The 22,379-nt window shown below is 42.9% G+C and overlaps 1 protein-coding gene across 1 annotated transcript in view; it reads right to left on the reverse strand.

Annotated features, from left to right (window-relative positions):
• TMEM178B (transmembrane protein 178B) overlaps positions 1-22,379 on the reverse strand; it is a 222,801-nt gene that overhangs the window by 15,340 nt on the left and 185,082 nt on the right. The window contains exon 3 of the mRNA XM_065641701.1: positions 5,298-5,435. Coding sequence (XP_065497773.1) covers positions 5,298-5,435 — 138 coding nt within the window. The remainder of the gene's footprint in view (positions 1-5,297; positions 5,436-22,379) is intronic.

Below are 22,379 nucleotides of genomic sequence, written 5' to 3' on the forward strand. Positions count from 1 at the left end.
AAGGGCTGCCTTGTTAGGCATGCAGTAAAACTCCTAACAATTTCACTGAAATGTGTTCTCAATACAAATTACAGACTTACAAAAGGAAAATGCATGAATGTGCAGCAGAAGAACAGAGCTCTGATAAGGAAGATTAAAAAGCGTTCTTTGTGATTCTTTTAATACATTTACAAAGGCAAGTGGTGTAGCTTTGGCAGGGGGTGTAATGTGGCCAGGGATAAATTTGTGCTGAAGCAAGTACCAGAACAAGATATTGGAAGTGCCGTTCTGTATTTCCAGCTGGGACAAGGGACAGCAGGTCAGCAGGGAGGTGCACCAGGTAGGGAAAGGGAGGATGCAACTACTGCCGAAACACTGGAGCGTGCCACCATGGGGCAGCCCTGCCACCCCACTTTCCCTGTGGCAGGCACTGGTGAGGATGGAAGAGGTTTTGGGAACACTTAGTACTTAGTCAGCCCTGCCCTTGAAACTAGAAATAAACGGAAACAAAACAAGCTATGTGATGTTTCAAAACAGCTGACTGAAATGAAATCAGAACTGAATTGGGAAAACAACCGGCTATCAGAGATTGTTTTTTTAAAGCAAGTACAGTAACAGTACAGTGTGGTGAGGCTGGGTTTGCATGATTGTGGAAGGACAACCAACGTAGCCAAATCTGAGATGCTGAAACAAGTCAATCCTATCAATGAACACATTGGAGAGCAGGTGGAACAAACAATCATCAGATGTATATATAGCTTGTCTGCTTATCATGATACAGGAAATAATCTTAAACAACTCGATGAAGAACTGAAAGAAGGGATTTGCCTTGGTAGGGTTGCCAGTGTGCCAGTTCATAGCATCTGAAGTCTTTGGAGCTGGAGGTAAAACTGAAATTTGACTTTGACTTGGCAATATTAGCTACTACTGATGGAGTAAAGACACCAATCAAATGAATTGACAGGTTTGCTGTGATAACAAAACCAAAAAAGTCAAGGATTTGAATATATTCAAAAGAATTTCTCAAAGCCAGAAAATGTGAGCACTGCTTCCTGAGAACTGATGAGGAGGTCACGTCTAGACTTCAAAAAGCAAAAGCATGGTTTTGGTGCAAGTAAAAATACATTGGCCAAAACACAATATATAAAATGTCCCACATGGTTTTCCTCAGCTAGATGTTTAACTGAATTTCTTTTAGAGTACTACTAGGTACTAGGTACTTGATGGGCATGAAAACATCAGGTTTGCCACAGGACTCTGACATTTGGAAGCAGTGTTACAGATGCTTCTAAGGTTCCAGAAATTATTATAAAATTACAAAATTACTGGATGACATGCCCAGTATGGAGCTTTTACTGGTGCACAGATTTTCAATGATTTGCATGTAGTGAAAATGCAAGAAGCTGCAAGAGGATGTGCTTGGAGTCATGTATAATTTGAGTATGACCCACTTCTGTAATAGAATTAAAGAGTCTTTAATAAGATGCATAAAATGAACTAGTCTTAGTGAAACTTAAGAACACAATTCCAAATGGAGAAGCTCTCAAAAAAGAAACTCTCCCACCCTGCCAGATAAAATCATACTGACAATAGGGAAATGAAACAGCAACAGATAGTGCAACTTTGGGTACAGGAGGCTATGCGATATTACCATCATGTAAATTGAGGTCAAAAATACTAAAACCAATTTGCAGTATCCATCTGGCTCTGTATAAGACGAGGGACTGAAAAAATATCTGCTATGGTCAGGCAAATGCTGTTGTTCAAGATAAGAAATCCAAGTACAAATTCTAGAAAATTATGCAAAAGAATTTTGGAAGCCATGAGAGACCTGTGATTGCTGTTGATACAGATGCATTTGGATTAAACAGAAAAGATGAATTATTAATAATTTTTAACTTGTTACAAAACATGCTGAATAACAGTGTAAAATACACTCTAAATCACAGTTTACATGTCCTGGATTCCAGATCAGCTAATACCAGATAACGGCCTGCATTTCACAAATGACTTATTTCAGCAATTTACTTGAGAAATTAGATCTAGCACACTAAAGCAAGACCTTATTAGGCACTGCCACATGGGCTAGCAAGAAGACCGTTCAGTAAATATAATAAAGAACCAGAGGTCCAAGGCAACCACGTCTGGTCTTGTTAGATTATCACAGTACACTTCTCAGTGCTCCATTGAGATTTCCTGTTCAAAGAATTATGGGCAATAAGGGACAAAACCCATAGATATGGTAAGCCAGGAATGTTTAAGCATTGCAGAAAAGCTATTAGTCTAGAAATAAAAACAAAGCAAATGCTGCAAACAGAGCCAAGACAAGTGGCATTGCAAATAGAAGGGCAAGTTAGATTTCAGGCTGACTATATAGCTACCAATTTAACACTGTCTCCTCTCATCTGCGATAAGATCAGATGTCATAAGCCTCCCAAAGCATTTTTCCCATTAGGGGACCAGAGAAAAAGTTAGGCAAAATGAAGAGGCACTCTGGCTCCATGCATTTTGAGAACCAATGTGATGATATCCTGAGAGCATTTGTGTCGTGACAGAAGTAACAGCTTTGTATTCAAACACTGTCCTGCAATAAAAAGGTTCAAATTAAAAGATTCATTGCCTGTAGAAGGAATGACTATGTGACAGATTCTAAAAATATTGATAGCTACTGACTTTTAGATTAGATGTCTCTAGTTGTGAATTTTATTAACTGGCTGCTTTAGTTTGTATATGTTAACTTTATGAAAATTTGCTGTTAAAATAAATCAGGAAAGGCATAGCAGTTTCCACTGACTTCTGCAAAACAAGAAAGAGAGTAACCTTTTGTAATCCTGATTCACCTGTCTATGCTGGAGCAGAAAATAAGTTTGATCTCCTCCCAACACATCTTTATTAAAAGTATCACACATCTAGGCAGAATTTGGCAGATAAAATAATCTGGTGCCTCTCATTTCAATTAGTTTCAGATTCTAACAGCCAAATCTTGTAATTATTTTGTCTATGCAGTCAAAGAGCACACTCCTATCAGATGGCTTCTCCTTGCATAGATATTTCCACACTGTGTTCAAGTCAATTATAAGCCTTCTGCTAAACAGTTTCAAGCAATTGGCTTTTTTGTGGCATGCTGTGTTTTTCTTGGTTTTCAGACCTGGAGTCATTCTTGTAGCTCTGCTGTAAACCCCTCCCAATTTTTCCACGTCCTTCTTCATCATGGACACCAGATTAGGATGTCCAGAAATAGTTTTGTTTTGCCCAGAGATAACCCCACCTCGTGCTCTTATTGCATATTCCCATCAAAACGGGCACATGTAGCAGCTGCATTGCACCAGGAGCTCCTGTGCAGCTGGATGATCCCAGCAACTGTGATCCCAGAGACCTTTTCCAAGTGGCTGCTTTCTGAGAGGGAGCCTCTCCTTCTGCGAGGATGACTGACACATTTTGTTCCCAGTTCCATGACCTTGGATCTGTCTCCACTGTAACGCATATTGTTTGAGCATAGCAAAAGGTGGCTTTGTAAGCTTTGAGGGACCCATCCCATTATGCATGGTTACACTGAGTCTTGTTTCACCTGAAAACTTTTTTCAACCATCTTTCAAATCACCGACAAACAAATCACTTTAAGCCAATAAGTAATCTCTGCAGCTGCACTAGAAACTCTTCCCTATATAGTGAAAATTTCCAATTAGTAAACAAGACTTAGCTAGTTTCAAATAAATTTAAGTTTTCTGTATTTATTTAGTGCAGTCCTAATGTTTTTATCTGAATGTCGTGCTGTAGTACGTTAAATACCACATAGTTATCTGAGCACATTAGAGCAAAATAGCCCCCCATGCAAACTAAGCTTTTAATTACATAAAAAAATACCAAGCTAATTTGGCAGACCCATTACCCATGAAGTATTGACACCCACAACAAACATTTACAGACGTCCACACATAGACAAGTGTGTGCTTGCATGAAGTACTAGCAGACTTCAAATGCGTTCGCGGGCACCAAAAGTGCTACTGTCCATGTCACCAGCGCCAACAGCACTGGAACATGAATACTTGTTACTCAAATACTTAACTGCTCTTCTGGGACTAGAGAAGCTTTCCTGTATTTCACACACTTAGCTGTGTCACACCACAGTACAGATGAACAGAGAAACAAATGTAGTGAAGTGATGATCTCCCTGGGGGGGGGGAAAACCCAACCAAACAAAAACCACCAGCAGAGAAGAGAGAACAGAAGTAGTGTTGTTCACTTCGAGACATTCACCTAGCACTGTGCTGGAACTTGCCTCTCACACCCTTCATTTCAAGTCACTGTGTGCCATGAAACCCCCTGATGGCAGAAAGCTGGATGGCATCTGTAGTAAGAATGGCTGGAACATGACATGGGAAAAATTGGATCACCTTGAGGGCTGGAGCTCAGAAGCACAAAGTGCCAGGGCACGTACCTGGGGAGTAAGAAAGGGATCCTCTGCTGTAAATTGGGAGATCATCAGTAACAATTACAAAGGCCTGGATGTATTATCCAGCTGAAGGGAGACTGCGAGTCTCCAGTGTGACACAGCAGGAAAAAGGTAAATACAACCACAAAACAACTCAGGAAAGGGATCTCTAGCAGAGACAGGGAACCATCACGTCACTTATACAAGACATCAATCAGACCTTATTTGGGAATTGCCTTTCTCATCTGTATTTCAGAAAGGCAAGCACAAACAAGAACAAGTGGCAGAAAGGGCTGCTGGATTGATAATTGGTCTTACAGGGAAAAGTCTATAAGAAATAGCATATATAGAGTGGGAAAAGGAAAACAAAGGTTACCATTGTTTTCATAGGAACATCAGAGAAAGCAAGGAGACACATAAACTGAAGGCTACATTTGACTCAAGAGCAACTGACAAGGAATAAATACAGGTTAAGACCTTGAACATAGTTTCTAGTTATCAAAGTAGAGTGTTCCACTATGAAACAGGAGAGTGGTGGGAATAACATCTGCATAATCTTCACATTTTTATTACTAAATTTATTAAGCTTATTAAGTTTAAGGGTGACAAGGTTACTTGCAGCAACAGAGCACTGGACTAAAGAACTAAGAAGACCATTTCCAGTCCTGTGACTTACAGACACAGTTTTGTGATAGAAGTAGCATGTAATTGCGGTTGGGTTATCCTTGATGTATACCAGAAGGCGCTCATAATGAAACCAAGTTCAGATCATCTACAAAACTTCTGAAAACATGTCTACAATGACTTAGAAAAGGAGGGACATGTGGAAAGAGAGAACATTAAAAGAATAAGGAAAACACGTTTCTTCAAACACCAACATCCTTACCTCCCATGAGGAAGAGAAGCCCCGCCACATACTGCATAAGGCCTCGATCCCAACAGCACCCCAGCACCCCGATAATCCATCCAAAGAGGATGATGGCCACAGCCATGCCCATGAAGCCAGCTGTCATCCTGCGCAGATCTGCAGTGGGGAAGACAGAAAAATAACATGCGTGTGAACAGCGATAAGTGAACATCATCAGAGGTTCATAATGGTCTTAATCCAAAATGTTACTGATCTGCAAGGTCTTCAGTGTGTGTTGGCACAGGATGATTTGAGTAAGGATGGTTTGGAGGGAGGACAGTCCAGAAAGTAAGATACTAGCTTGGGCTGGGGAGAGACAGAGGAGGTGACCATTACACCACACAACGAAGCTCAGTGCAGATGCACCCAAGTGACTTGTGACAATTTGCCCAGGAATTAGAAGCTGTCAAATTACCTCAGTGCAATGCTGTGCCTAATAGCTCTGATCTCTGGGAACTAGCACAACATCTGTTTAAATCCTGCCTTCTCATCGCCATCCGTTACTCCACTGCATCCAATGGATATATCTACTCAAACTGATATGCAAAGCAACTCAAATTGATATGCTTTACTCCAATGAAGACATGATGGGGGATTCACCTCAGTTCTGATCCCCTGTGTGATCTTGGACAAGCCCCTGAGCCCCTCTGGGTTGTCCTGCCATCCAGAATTGGTGTATGTGACACTTGGTATCTCCAGGATGGTGAGGCACATAGATATGCTGGTGTCAGAGATAATATATGCACTGCAGACACATGGCTGGGGCATACGACACTTTATTGCCCTCTCTTGCATCTAGATGGTGACCTTGTCAGATGATTTTTGGTGACGATGTTTTCGAGCACTCCAGGGAACACTGAGTGTAGGAGGAGGGCAGGGGCTGGAGTGAAGCATTTTCTGCTCTGCAAGTGGGGACTGAGTGCTACATCTGATATGGGTACACGGGGCTGACCTGTATTTACTTCATAAATAAAGGAAAAACATTTCCAAAACCTAATGCAAGGGACACTTAAATTCAGATCTAGCTATATCATATATTTGCCATCTGCAAAAAGGATAGGACTGTTGGGATCCCTCCTCCTGCACGTGCTGTGGAAAAAAAAATAGTCTTCGCAGCTGTTTTTTATGTGAAATCTGGGTGGGGAGACCACCTGGCAAGGACTATGAGAGCTAAAGAGCATCTTTACACCCTCAAATAATGGAACAGATGGGGGCATCTTCACTAACATTTGATTGTTCCCTATCCCACCTCATGCATACACAGAAAGTTTAAGCGTTGACATGTTAAAAGTATATGTGCAGGGAAAATTCCAGCCAAGTCAGGTCTCCAAACATTTGTTTCCTTCTTGAAACATTTTTTTTTTCTTCCCATAGCAATGATTCCACTTTCTATCAAGAAACAGAATGCTTATGGCAGGGGGAGGAAGATTTGAAAACTGTGAGTCATCCACCAGTCTCTGTGGCAGCTTTTCTCCTTGGCTCGCCTTTGACTTTTTCTTAATTTCTGTATTTTTTACCGTTTTCCCACAGCAGATCAAAAGGACCACCAATACCAGCAGTGCAGATCCAGTGAAACTCGTGAAGAGTGATAAATTAGCATCATCAGAGATTTATAGAACTCCTTATCCAAAATGTTAAGTGTGCACAAGGTCTACAGATATGTTGGGACAGAATGATTTGATTCAGTGGAGGGCAGTTTACTCAAGGCTGTGTTCATTATAGCAATTCTTATGCAAGATTGAGCTGTAGAATACAACCCCTCCCTTGAAACTATACCTAGTTTCTGTAGATTGTCACTGATTTTGGCAAGGATTCCCTCTGACAACATCAAGATTACCACGCCTTCAGCCCACCAGTGACCAGGGCCCTTTTAATACGATACACATCTTAAAATTCATATTTTTATCTTAGGTTTTGTGACCGTCCCACCAAAAATCAAATAAAAACTCCGCACAAAGCATTTGAATATATTCAGGGAGGTCTGGTGCAGAAAAAAAAAATGCATTTCCTGCAGAAACTCGTACTTCCCACAGGCATCGCTGGTCTCTGTTCCTTGGGAATTTATGAGAGTGCTTTCTAAAACAACCAGTAAATGTTAGTAAGCATCTTTGTGTCAGAGTGTCTTCCTGCTTTTCAGTCCATGGAGAGATGGGCTCAATTTGAAAGACAGATAAAAACATTAAATGTTTACTGTTTACTATGTCATTTTCAATAAGAGCACCACAGGTCTCTCTGCCTCTGTCAGCTCTACAAAACCGTCCCATTTCAGCTTGTGACCGTTGACCCTGGGTAACAGCACTTGCTCATCCAAATGGACACATACCCTAACAACCAGCTTTTAATGAGCTGAATTTAAATAGCTTTATTTGGCTGCAAGGTGTCAGTAACTCCTCAGGCCCACCCCAATGACTGGCTGACAGAGCCAGTTTTCATAGGTCTCAGAGGGGATCACAAGCAACCCCACATCCTACATACCAAACTAAGGAATGGTGTTTACCCCACTAAAATCAGCGTGAGTTTTGCCATTGAACAGAAGAGTTAAAGTAGCAGGACCAAGATTTCTAGGCCAAATTTTGAGGTTTGCTTCCTTTCTCTTCCTGATGGAACCTGAAATTCCCTTTCTAACAATACTGCAAAATCCATCAGCATCTTAACTCTAGGCTTACATTCTCTCTTGAAAAAAAAAACAGAGAGCTAACCTCTGACAGAGACTTGATACCACATATTAAGAAAAAAAAAATCTTAGTTCTTGCAAATTCAGTGGGCTTACTTTAAGATTACCACGGCTTCGACCAGTTGCAAGTCTACTCCTCACAAGCCCATCCATTAGAGCTTATCTGAAATAAATAAAATATAAGCTTTCTTTTCTGTTCAAAACTATCTTGGCTTTTGTCCTGCCATAACCTTCCTTGAGGGCAGCCCTTGCAAATTGCAGAGCTGGGAAAGGGGGTTGCAAAGTTGGTTTCATAAACAGCTTGGGCTCGTCCTACGGCATTTTCCAGGTGCTCCTCATCCGTCAAAGCCCCCATGAAACTGAGGTCAGTGCTGGGAACAAGTCCATCAAAGGGATTCTTTGGTGGGAAAGTACTTAAAGTATGTAACCGAATCATTATCCTCAGACCATTTAGTGAGGAGCAGGCCAGGGAAGAGGAACCTATATTCTCTGGACACAAACCCCCGTTAGTAGTATTTTTTCTGATCACTGTTCTGTTGGTGTGGTGCCTGACACAGAAAGGAGAGCAGAAAAGCAAAGATTTGCACTGTGTACTCGAGGCAATATATAAATTCTTTCTGTTAATTTAGGAGCAAGGGATGCCATATAAATAAAAAATAGCTCATCAGTACAAATTGATGAGGTTTTGTCTGAGTTTGATTTGTACTGATAAGACCTTTCTTGAATACATCTTGTAAAGGTAAAAAGGGTCATGCTTTGTCATCTAACACCACTTTATGACATTTGAGCATGTCCTATGCTTGTTGATTTATTTTTCTGAAATTGTTTTTATTTATTTTTAGACTATGGAATGAATGGTTCTCTGCACTCTTTCATTCTTCACAAAACCTCTCCGAGTAACTGCAGCACCTCAGGATCATGGCATGACAATCCTAGTCCACTGAAGGAGAGGCTATGCCAGCAAAATGTGTCGTTGAACCTTATGCAGCCAAATAGGAGCTGTACCAGCAAACACACCTTATCTGAGCTCAGTGCTGTGCACTGCTTAGCTGGCTCGACAGCTGATCCTCTCCTGGGTACCCATCCCAAGTCCTCACACTGTAGCAAAGTGCACAGATTGCAGGGGTACTATGAACTCCCCTTCGCCACCATCTAGTAACCCAAACCTCTAGAAATGTAACTACAGGGTGCAAGGAAGGAAGTTATTACATTGCTTGTTCTATAAGACCTATAATGCAGAAGTTTTCTTGCAATGCCTTGCCTATATGACCAGTAAGTATTTTCAATGATTTACTGCATGGACTTCAATACCACCATCACTTGTGGGTGAAAGTGCAACATTATCTTTCCACTCATGTTTTAGAGGCACCATCTTCATCTCATTTTCTTTTTTATATTAACAGACTAAAAGCTACGTGGGAATATCTTCCCCTTGGGAGTACTTTCCATGCCTAGCTCTGCTACAGGTGCTGCCACATGTAATAGGCAGGGAACTCAATCCTGACTCAAAAACAGTGTGGATCATCACTCAAGGAATATAGGCATCATGTTCTTGTAGGCTGGAAACAAAAAATTTCTTGATTGGTAACACTTGAGAAAGGACAGGGAATGAAGTAATCCAGTTCCCATGACTGAAACTGAAATGGTAAATTTGAAAGCCACAGGCTTCATGAATCGTGATGAAAAGAGAAACATTAGCATTTTAGACAACCTCCTTAAAATAGAGACAGACTTTTATAAAGCAACGTGCATTTCCTAAAAGCATTTTAGTCTTCTGCTGGGGAATATTAACTCTAAAGGTTTTCTGAAGATAAAGAAAGGCAGAAGAGCTGATTACGATCTGTTTATTTCCAAGCAGCATGTGGTGGAAGGTTCTCTCTGTCACTTTGCAAATGCCCCTGCCCTTTATTTCACCCTGATATCTGTCCATCTGTATTTGTTATGAGCAATAAAGTAATTCATGCTGGTTGTCACATCGTGGAAGAAGTTTCACACCCCAGCAGCTGCAAACGTAACATGTTCTGAATCAGCGTTGCTTCTTGAAAATTTCAATATGCCATTTTGACTTCTGATGTTCTGTCCTCTTCCTTGAAATTGCAAGTCATCTTTCTAAAGCAAGGGCTCAGTCTTCCTGTTGATATCTATCTTCCTTTCCACAGGGAGTTGAATAAAACTTCTAAAATATTAGAGATTTCTTTCCTCACAACACATACAGTAAGGAGAATATGAGTTTCTTGTGAAAGACAAAATGAGAATAGTCAACCTGCCCATGGCTACGTGAAAAGTTTGTGGAGGAGTGTATAATTGTATCTATATTATCAAGTTTTCTGGCCAGCTCTTTAACTACATAGCACCTCATTTTCCTTTTAGAAGCCACTTGTTCTCAAACATTTGTTACCAGATCAAAATACAGTTATCAGATCATCAGAAAGTGCAAATAGTGTTTCAGACAGTCCATCCTCCATCCCCTCCTTTTCCCAATAGAGAAAGGTCCACAGGGACTAAGGACCCTGAAGTCTGTATCCAGAATATCTCAAACAGCTTAGAAGACATTCTGGGTACAGTGCCGTTCTTTCCTGAGATGTCCTAACAAAAGGGGAAACCTAAAAGGAAATCACAAGTGTATCTCTGTGCTCCTCTAGGACCCAATGTGAGAATCTAGTATCACCACAAGCAGAAATAGACTGGGATAGCACAAATCTTTAACATAATCCTTCATTGCAGGTCCCTTTAATCTGTACCCTCTGTAAGAGTCAGTCCGAAGAAGAATATTTGCCTGAACATCACCATCAGGGCATCTGTTCTCCAAGTCCCTGATGGCGATGTTCATCATCATGAGTCCATCACAGAATGGACCATGACACCCACCTGTACTAGATTCATTCTCATTTGCCTTTACCAGTGTGGGATCAAAAACATTTGTACATGAAAAGAGTCTAAACCACTCCATTTTCCTCTTTTTCCAAACAAATATATGTATTGGAAATTGTTCAAGAACTACATGCAAGAAGATCACAATTTACCAGATTTCACCAACCTTCGTTTGAATGACTTCTCTTACAAAGAATCAGCAGCACAGGGGTACCTTTCTCTGACATCCCTCCTTCTCTTGCCTCACCCCAAAACGGCACAGGGGGCAAGATGTAGAAATGGACAGATGTGCCTTTTACTGAATGCCAACCCTTGAAGCTCCCAGCTACAATAAACAAGTGAGTATTAATGCAAGTGATTTTGAGTCGCATCTCGTGGCTCTCACAATTCTCTCTGCACAGCTTAAAACTGTATTTTGGATGAGGTTGGCAAGTAGAGGGTGGAGTTTTAATATTTTCTTTCCACTTCAAGTATGCAGAGATAAGAGAAGAAATACGTATTAGTCTACCTGAGACTCAGTTAAAATCTCTGAGTGCCTTTTACTGAATCATGTGGCAACCTAGTCTTCAGTTTAAAGATTACTGTAATGCAATCACAATGAGTACAATCCACTTCAACAAAGGCAACAGTGGATTATATTTATATGTAAATACTCTGCACCGGAGAGTGACTCAGAAATACGCATGTCACAAACACAAATGCTAAAACACAACCCCCTCAGAGATGAGAGAAAGAGCAGCAGAAGGCCCTCACAAAAAGAGGAAGCGGCACTCTGAAGGATGTAGGTGAGCCTCCATATCACAAGAGGTGCAATGGTGTTTATAAGATACATGTGTAACTTCTAAACCAGAAAATCCCCTTATCTTCTCTTGACTAGAGTTTGTTGTTTGTGTGACAAAGTATTGCGTTTGGTTGCCAGCTTGTATGAACTCGCCTATATGGAGATGCTGATAGGAAGCCTCACAAACTGGCTGTGGTCTGTGCTAGTCAATGCATTCCTCAGGATGGGGTGTAGAATGGACATCCTGACACATTATTTCTTCCATCAGAGTACTTAAGTGTTCTTACAGTTATGTAAAACAGAAGCAATCACAAAAGGAAGGCGCCAGCTGCAGGCTCTTCAGTTTGCCTTCCTTCATAAGAAATCCCGTAACTTCAGAGTCAGGTGAGCCGTTCATCAGGGGAGGAATGAAGTCCTGTCTTCTACAAAGGCTGACACCTTCAGAGGTTCATGCTGACAAACAGCAAACTCTACTTGACACTGCAGTTTATTGCCTTCAGTGAACCTTCTCATAAAGCGCCAGAGAGGGAGGGGGCATCTCAGACCAGGTCACACTAGTGTGTTACTGTCTGAAAGCAGTTCCTCCAGTATTTGGAAAAATTACAGCAGCTTAAGAAATTCTGCAGTTGCTGAAAGCACCATCAAGTCCTGATTTTACTCTTGCCTTTTGCTCCTGTAAAGCAGAGAGGAGACAAAAGAGAACCCCTAGATAATAAGTGAGAGATTTATGAAGGCAGTAGAGATGGAAGGAAACAAAGCTTGTTTAAGTGCAGGGAGGAAAAAAGTGAGAAAAAGTGTCTCTTGAGGCTGACAAGATGGATTTGTCTTCAAGAGACTTTCTTGTGCAGATATTAGACAGGTCAATGCATAAAGGAGGCATTTGTACAGCAGAAATTTAACACATCAGATACAGTTCTACTGTATAAGGCAGAAAACTTATGTTAGGTGTTGGGAGAAAGATGTCTGTGGATACCATCCCATAGAAGGGTTCAGCCTTTTGCCCCAACCCTACTCCTCCTTCTGCTGAAAAAGAAACTTTGGTCAGAGAAGAAGAAGGATTTTTTATTATCTGGTGTGTTGCTACTAAGTTCTGAGCGACAGCAGGCTAGGAAGGAAACAAAAGCTTTGCCCTTACAGCCCCTGATGCGGTGGGCCAGAGTAGCTGGGCCTATGCCACAGCATCATTCCATTCCACTCCACTCCACTCCACTCCATTCCATTCCACTCTACTCTATACTGCTCTGCTCTATTCTACTCTACTCTACTCTACCATAACCTATTCTACGCTACCATATCCTATCCTATCCTACCCTACCCTACGGTACTCCCAGCCATTCCCTCCCCTTCTCTGATTCTGGAGATGAGAGCTTTTTTTCTCAGAAACCACCTGAGGCTGATCATTTCTACTTATTCAGTGATGTTCAAGAACTGATCTTGAAGTCTTTCTCCAGGTTTACTATCTGGGCTTTTAGCACTACAATATATGATCATCCAGGAACATTTCCAAGCTTCAGTCCCAGCAGAGTACACTTGTAATTTGTCCAGTCAACCCTTTCATTCCCCCTTTCCCTCTCTCATTCCCTAGAAACAGAGAAGAAAGTCTGAGGCACCTGCATTTTTGGCCATCCTTCTTCATATTCATAACTTTAATCTTTCCTGCTCCTGCTGGGTGAGGCCACACAAAGCAAACATTTCCCAGTTGCAGCCATGCCAAGAGGCTTTTCGCTACACAGCTTTGACGGATTATGCAGGTGTTGAAGAATTTGAGGCATATTTAATAAAATGGCTTATGCTCAACTTCAATGTGAACTTTGGGACTCTTTCAGATTAGAGCTGTGCTTTTTTCATTTTTCTCGCTTTCTGTTACCTTGAAGAACTCAGGGAGTACGCTCTTCTTTATGCTGGTTACCTCTCACTTTAAGTGACCTCTCCTTTGAGCCACCTCACCACAAGGATGATCTTGCTAGGGAGGAAGAACAACACAGTCCCTCAGCACCACGTTAGCCTGGCCAGGGGGATCATTCCCAGGGGACGTGAGGCACCATCTCCCTGCGCCCAGCACCTCCAGCCCCTGCAGCAGTGGAAGATGCCGTATAGAAAGCTCAGCCTTCTAAATGGAAGCTTTCCTGCATTCTCCAACGATCTGAAAGAAAGCTGTGATGGGCTCTGGGTTTCATGGCAAAGGTGACACCCTTCTTTGTGAAGTACTTTCAGTGCTGGTGAGAAGCATTTCTCTGATACTGAAGACTGCAATACTCCATTTATCCCTCCTATTAGGTACAGGGCACAGGAGGAGATGCAGAGCAGGGCATCAGGGCAAGCTTCACCACACAGCCCTGACAGGGTGTTCCAGGCACCTAGAGACGCCTTGGGGACAAGTGGTCCCTCCAGCATCCCCACCTGCAAGGCACTGAACATCTAGAGCGAAGAGCCTGGTGAGCTCTGTTTTCCCTGAAATCAGGGAGGGTTGGGTGCTACAAAGCTTTCCTCTGAAAATCAGACTTTCTCCTGTCTCCCAGGGGTGCCGTGGCAGCCAGTTCACCACTTTTTATTTGGAGGCATTCAGATAACAGTGATGTACAGAGTACAGTCACAGCTCCGTGAAAATAATCCGGATATAGAAAGCCCTATATCTTATTATATATGGTAATGGCTTTATTTTCTAGTTTACAAAGGTTTCCTTCTACAGTCAGCAGGCTCTGTCCTGTTTTACTCTGCTTTTTTTATATGCCAGTCACCATCACAGTCTCTACACGTCCACTAAATATGTGAAAGTTTATTAGAATTTAATCTTCAGTTAGTATCTCTTGAACTACTTCTTGCAGAGGTGCCCAGGGCTCATGAGGGCCAGAAGGAAGCAAAATAAAAACCAGGAAGAGTTTCTCATCTATTTTTCTTTCAGTGAGGAGAGAAGAGAGGACAAAACCAGATGGAGAATGGAAGAGAGTGATGAGGAAAATTTAAGAAAGGTTTGTATTAAAGGTGGCAAATGGAGTGTGACAGGAAGCAAGAAACAGAATTGTATGTAAACCCCCAGTATCAAGCAGTGTTAAGGGTCTTTTGTAAAATGCAGATTTACCCTAAGATCCCCCTGAAGATAGAGTTGGAGGTAGGCAGGAATGGGCCACAGGAGGAGCAGAAGGGGTAATACAGAAAGAAAGAGACTTGGTAATGCCTCCTCTGTTTCATCTTATCATCTCTGCATTTGACTTCCCTCCTCTGCCGCCCATCCCCACCCAGCACCAAAGCCTTGCTCACATTCAGGATCAACTAAAACATTCTCCTAAAGGTTTTTTTTTCTCTGTTAGCCCCTGCCCCAACCACTGGCACAATATTATGCAGCACAAGCCTGAGAATGATCCTATCATAAAGCATTCATAGCAGCAGGTTTGATAAATGGCCCGCATGAAAAAGGCTGGAGGTAGAGGGATGGTACCTCTGCTCTATCAATGCCCCAGTATTCTGCTCAAACATACTTATTCCATAGAGCCCAGCATTAAACATTTTAATTCTGGAACTCTGAAAGGTGTATTTTTTTTTTTTTTAAAGACTGCTTAATGCAAGTGAGGCTGGGCTGGGGGCTGGGACGAGAAGGGGGATGCGGGAGAAGGAGGGAGGAAGTACAGAAAGACATTTAAAGCTGAGAGAAAACACTCTCCCTCATGAAGAAATTTTGATTTTGAAGTTTACTCTTCTATTAACATTTAAATTGAAAGGCGTTTCTTCCAAGCTCCACATAGGAAACCAGAAAATCTGCATTTAAATAGATACCATTTAAAAGTGGGGGAAAATATATCAGCATTGAAAGCTTCTCTATTTGTCTGAAAAGAACTTCTCTTATAGACGATTATTTTTTTTTCTTTTTTTCTTTATGCGTGCTAAAAAGAGAAATTGGAAGTACATTAAAATTCTGCTTGGCACAAGAAGGAGGTGAGGGGACGGCTGCTTAATTGCCCAAAACCCAGGTTTTGAGCTCAGATATTCTGCAGTAGGGCCCCTGGAGCCTGTAGGAGGCCATCCAGCCTGCTGCCAGGGATGGGGCCCAGTGGGTCCTCTCCTGCCCAGGCCTGGCACCACAGTGCCCATGCCTGAGGGGCTACACACCCCCACCCCAATGCCCACCTCACTGGGGACGTCACTAGGGCCGCCACTTCCAGCTGGAGAATCAGACTTTCGGCTGTTTTGTTAGACACCTCTGTGCCTTCAGGGCACCATCTAGAAAACAGGGACATGCACATCCCTAAAAACCACTTAAGCACGGCTCTTACAACTCTTACATGTGGTGTTGAGCAGGGTGTCATAGGAGGAGAGCTCACAACTGAAGTGTCAGTGGGGTTTGGGTAGGCTGCGCTCAGAGGGTTTGGAAAGAAGTCTTGGGGCAAGAAGAAATGTCCACAAGTTGATCCATGTCTCACATCATGCTCTCATTATATGCATTGGTGCCTGGGGCTCTGTACAGTCGATCACAATCCCAGAAACCTCATATGAAATTTGGATCTGGTGTTTTACACAGTGCTACCTCCTCTCCCGCAGCAAAAGCAGCAAGAACAAGAAAGAGCAAGAGCAGCCTCTGGAGCAGGGGAGAGCTGAAATCCCCAACGTGCGCACGGAGAGGTGCAAAGCTGGGAATGAATAAAGGCAATATCCCCACATTATATGCATGTCCTCCCTCCCTCCTCCCCTCACCCGCCCATCCCTGCCTCCTCTCTGCCTGATGTGACTGACCTGAGACTCAGCCTTGCCACACACCAGAGTCCCATATCCCATGTGTTGGCCATCAGCTCGCTTGCAGAGGGACAAGCAGGAGCATGGGAGGAGCAGGGAAGTTCCTGCCCCATGAGAGAGGGACCTCTCACTGGCTGTGTCCACCGCAGAATCCCCATTTCTTGGTTTTTATCATGAATGGTGAGATTAAATTTCACCTACCAGCAGCATTCAGGGAGCAACAAAGAGCCACTTGTGCGTGGTGCTCACCCTAATTCCAGGGCACAATGGGCCTCATTGCCACTGAAGAATCCCCAGGACAATCCGATTATTAATATTCATTCCTTTTTTCTCTGCCTCATTTTCAAGCTCATTCCTACCAAAAAGGTCAGATGCATACTACCCCCCAGCAGCACATGATCAGTCACCTCGAGGGCCTTTTCCGCCATGTCAAAAAGGGAATAATCAGGAGTGAAGGAGGGTTGGTGTCCCAGAGGCTCAGCCATGGACTATGGTGCCTTTCACCTTTAGGTCACTCATCTGAATCTAGGTCAAGCTGTCGCTGGCTGTAAGCTACAGTTCAAAAACCGTGCAGTGGTTCCTGTGAAATAGCAACTCCATACTAACCCAAAGGACAAGTACCTACACTGTGCTTTGGCTCTTTGTAGAGGGTAACAGCACAACACAGATTCAAATTTTTGGTAGGGTCTGAGCACTTTTCATCCTCCTCCTGCTTCTCTAGTGGATGGCTCCAGTGCTTTCGGCTGGACATGGGGTTGATTTAAAAAACAAACAAACAAAAAACAAAAAATACCCCAAACAAACAAACAAAAAACCAACCAAACAAAAAAAAAACAAGGTGGAAAAGCCAAAGGAAAAATGAGGCATGAGAAGGATGTTTCAGTGATTCAGGTACTAGTGGAGAGTCTATAAAGATTCAGATACTACTCTCTGCTGTCTCACAGAATAGCATGGCACAAAAGTCAAGCTTTCTGTGCCTCAGTTCTCATAAACTGCAATAATCTCCTCTCATCAGGTTGTTTTGAGGATTAATACATTAAGGATTGTGAGTTAGGTTCTCTGCAATGATGGTACAAGAAGCCCTAAAAATGCCTTGGACAGATAAAAGCTTTGCAGTAGAATATGGGAAATTTTTTCAGTGGTGATTTTGAATAAAATCTGATTAAATCTGAAAAAGCACAGAGACATAAATAAGCAAAACAGTAGGTCCCATCTATATACAGGCACCTGCAGAGCAACAGAACATCATGACTATTTCTTGGGTCAAGCTGAAATCATGGAACCAAGACCCACAATCTCCCAGTTTGACACTGGGAGCCAATTTTTGCAGCACGATCCTGTCTCTAGTCACTGGGTCAATGAAAATGAACATCTCCTGTCACTCAACATCTGAATGAATTTGGCCAACTTGCTCTTGTTGCCTCTCCATTTCCCCCTCCCAGCTTGCTGGGATCTCACAAAGAACAGCCTCATTCTTCCTGGGGTCTGTAGCTAATTTTTTCCTATGCAGATGGCAACCACTTCCTGAAAATATATATATGACAAGAAGAAATGTTAAGTAGAAGAAGCAGGTGCCTGGAAAATGGATTCCCATTTGTCCTTCCCTCCCCCTCTCCAAAACCCAATCATTTCCCTATTAATAAGCTCGCTGACTATAATGTGGCACTAACCTTTCACAATTGATGCCTGTGACATTTTGACAGTTCCACATATGGGCCTGCCGAAAGCAGAAGGAATATAAATTTGCAATTTGGTAAAAAGCTGGGTGAGCAGCCAAAGCAGCTTGGGGGAAGGAGGAGAAAACCGCCAGCCAGCCAAACAAAAGCCCACTGCACAGATGTTATGCACAGCAAAAAGGAAAAGTGCATCCACAGCTGGATGTATCCCAGCATATATGTGCTTGGAAAAAAAGCCTTAGGCACCCATTAAGCCCAGTCTAGCCTGAGATGCCTCGCAACAGATTCTCCTCATGTGGTAAATTTAGGGAAAGTCTTTCCTAGCAGAAGGGAAATGGGACATGGCATTCAATCTGTGCAAACTATCTGGTTTAACATCAGATGTCACAGGACTCAGCAGTTGCTCTTACAAGGAATCTTCAATATTTCTGCCAACATGATCAGCCATAGGGAAACAACTCTTTTCTAATACTGTTTGTGGAGTGTCTTTGAATTTACTTTTCAAGGTATCTCGGCACAAAACATCACTGACAGTTCACAGATTGGCTCAGCTACTCGGCACATGTGTCACACACCATACAACTTCCCCAAATTACACCTATATTGAATCCCATAATAGTTGGCCAAAAACTAACTTCCAGAAAGAGGTACAATCATCATGTGACAAGATCACGAAAAGAAAAATGTTGCACTTAGTGATTTGTTCAGGGGGTTAATTAACGCCCACTGTTAGATAGACAATCCTGCTCTTTCATTTGGATATGTCTGGTTTCTGCTTCCAGGCACGGTTATTACTATGTGGTGAGGTAAGTGGGGCTGTGGTCACTCCCTTTCTTTCTGATCCCCATTTCAGCAACACAAAAATAACTTTTTTTGTTGAAATCAGAGGACTGTGGCTTTTACCATGGTTTACTGATGCCTTGGTGGAAAATATGGAGGGGTAGTTGCTGTATATGCATGTGTAAATAGTCGTGTAGTAATGGTATAGCTGTGGTACATGGCTAACCAGTGATACAAAATTACTATTTAAATATAATGGTTTATTTGAATTTTCTTTCTGACAGTGTGAGTCCTCTGGGCAGACCAGGCAGGGAGGCAGCACAGGGGTCTAGATAAGCATACCCCGCCACGTGCAACTGAGGGGCAATGGGGCAGGCTCTTCCCACCTCCAGAGACACAGAGCCAAATGTAGAGCCCAAACGAGCTCTAACAAACTCCAAATTGCTCCCTTAGCAAGGGTAGTGGGAGCCACTAGCCAGAAGCTGCTGACGGAGGTGGGCTAACACTGAAAGCACAACTTCAGAACGCTGAGTCTTTGCACAGGCTGGTAACAGTAAGTCTGATGAAAAGTCAGATTTCCTGTTTTCAAGACATTTTCTCTGAAGCTTTTCTGCTGAAGAAATAATAGTAGGGTAGCTACTGTATCACTCTATTAACAATGCTTGTGGGGACTGTAAGGCCTAAGACCTCACTGAAATAATGTTGCTTGATAGGCAGGGGACTGTGGCAAAGGCTGGACCATGCATGGGTGTTTCATGCCATTGCAGGATATGGATGACTGCCTCCAGAAGGACATTTGTAAGGGGTTATGCTTGATGGGATTGGGAGGATGATGTGGGTCAGAAGTGCAAGGTGTCCAGCAGGTGTGACAGAGAGCATGCTGGATTTCGCCACGACGTGCTTGATCTGAACTCATTTACCTGTCAGACTTCAGGAATCAGCATGAAGTTGTTTCCAAAGCCAGTATACCGTACTTAGCTCTGACCACTTCTGGCAACATATTCCTTCATCTAAAATAACTGGTAGGATCCAACTTGGCATATGAGACTACCTGGTTTCATAAAATAAAAAAATGTGGGTCTTTGCCTTCGTTTGGCCACAGCTCTGCAAGCAGGTAGGGTTTCCACACATGGCATGGGACAGAGCGAGCCACTGCCTTGTTCTAGAAATGCGGGTGACACAGAATAGCCCATAGAGGCTCATCCAAAGCCTTCTCCTCAACTCAACTCATTCCCAGTTTTGCAGAGGGCCTCCCTGCCCAAGCACCCAGCTCCTACTCCCCAGAGGACCTCATTTGCTTCTCTGACTTCCTGAGACACTAATGAGCTATGCTGCTATTCACGCTTTTTCAGGAGACACCTGTCCTTGCAGCTGCAGTAGAAGAACTGGTTAGCGGCAGATATTTCTATGGCACACGTTAGGGCCTCTGCAGCTGATACAATTACTAAAGCCTACACCAAACCCATGCAACTGTGAGAGATTTTCTGAGAAACGACCGCATGTTAGCAGAAGTTGGCCAGTTTAAACAGCCTCCACATGTTGACTGACAGGGTAGGAGGATGACAAATACTACAGCTCTATGTGGTCTTGTAGGACCTGTTACATTTTCATGGAAATCACTCTGTGATCTTTACTAAGGAAAACAGTGAGCACTGCTAATGCAGCAGAGTCCTGCAGATAGCACTCTGCCTACAGCTCCAGGGTCCAACAGAGTGGTGTGAGGCCATGAGATGTGGCTTGAGGTCTCTGAAGGGACCTCAAGTGGTAAACAGGATAGAAGGGCCCCAGTTCCTGAGGATACCTCTATATGTTCTACAAGAATATCTAAGGTCACCTAAAACCAACAAACAACTCCCTCAACACCACAAAGAGACCCTGGTGGAGTTCCTTCGTACCATGTATTTTTCAACTGCAATCCCAAACATTGGATTATTGTCCCTGCCACGTACCCACCAACCCAGAAACTGAAGTCCCTGTGCACAGAGCCTCTGAAGTCTCCAGGCTGCACAGCAACATGAGGACAAAGGGTGCTATCCGACTTTACTCTACCTACCTCATCAGTCAGCCAGGAGCAGGGCTGATTATGTGTTTGGAAACATGCAAAAAGAGGGACGGGGAAAGACGTGACAGTTATAAATGTTTTGCAGCCTGAATGTGACATTAATATATGTATGCAGGGTGTTCACAACATTAGGTGTTTGTGCACAACCCTAATAAATACCGTGTTTGACAGCAGTTTCACAAAACCACTCAATGATCTAGAAGAACTTGCCATGAAACAGACTCTCTAGTTGTACTGAAAAAAAAGAAATACCCCTGTACTTAGTCAGATCCTTGACTTAGTGGAAATTTAGAGCAACTCCAACAAGCTCCATATGAAGTTTAATTACTCTCAAGCATATTGAAATGAACAGGCAGCTAAGTGATCAAAACCTGCTCCATAAAACACGTGCTTGGTTTCTGTGCCCCAGAAGAGAGCTTTATTAAGCTTCTAAGTCTAGAAATACAGTGTAGAAATAGGATACATGGCATTGTAACACCCAAGGGATTCTTCTTTGCTGAAGACACAGCTATCCTGTTTCTCTCACTGTGTGATACACTCAGACGTCAGAAAGTTCACCATAGTACATGGCTCTCTTTATGCATTCACCTTAAAGGTTGAGTCTGTGAAACTGATGTAGATCAGAGATGTTTTTAACACAAGTTGGAAGCTGACTGCCAAACTACCTTCACGTTTTCCCCACACTGCCCAGGTGCTGTGGTGCTGGATGTGGAGACATGCTCATAGGTGCTGTACATGGTCCATTCCCGCTTGCACAGTACCAGAGCAGCCTTGAGGCTCTTCTCATTGATGTAGAGGCTCAGCCATAGCCACAGAATGGTAGCAGGTAAGTCAGGACTGGCTGAGGCCAAATTCTGCATCTCCTGCCCCTCATGACAAAAACTTCTTTAAGAACTAGAGGAAGACAAGGTCCTATGTTACATCTACATGATCAGCTCGGAAACTCTGGTTGTTGGTGATGGGAGCAGGGAGATGCCCACCAGAACTGACCCTTGCCCTTGGGAGCTGCCTTCAGCCAGGGTAGCAGCTCCAGTCCCACGAGCACTACAGGCTCACCACACCACAGCCAGGCCTAGGTCTTGCCAGGGACATCCCAAATCTCAATCCAGACCCTGACATTGAGCCAGCTTCCCAGTTGGCTGTCAGACTTGCCTGGCCACTGTGGGCCTGCCTGGATGCTGTCGTCTCTGAGGGGCTGTCCCTGGCAGCAGAACACCTGAAAAGCAGGGCAAAGTGTCTGCATAGTTATATGTTCAATTCTGGTTTTCTACCAGTTTTGAGATGTTACAAAAGAGGGAAATTTAAGTATCACTTTAAAAAAAGTTGATATGCTCCATATGAAATAACCAAAATGTCTAATATGGTCATTTTCTTATAATAAAACTTCTGACTTTCATTCCAAACAGCATTTTTTAAAATTGCACTTGCATTAAAAAGAAAAACGAGAAAGGATTCAAAAGGGTTAAGTAAGACAATCAAAGCATCTCAATTC

The sequence above is a fragment of the Caloenas nicobarica genome, chromosome 1, assembly GCF_036013445.1.
Source record: "Caloenas nicobarica isolate bCalNic1 chromosome 1, bCalNic1.hap1, whole genome shotgun sequence".
Taxonomy (NCBI): domain Eukaryota; kingdom Metazoa; phylum Chordata; class Aves; order Columbiformes; family Columbidae; genus Caloenas; species Caloenas nicobarica.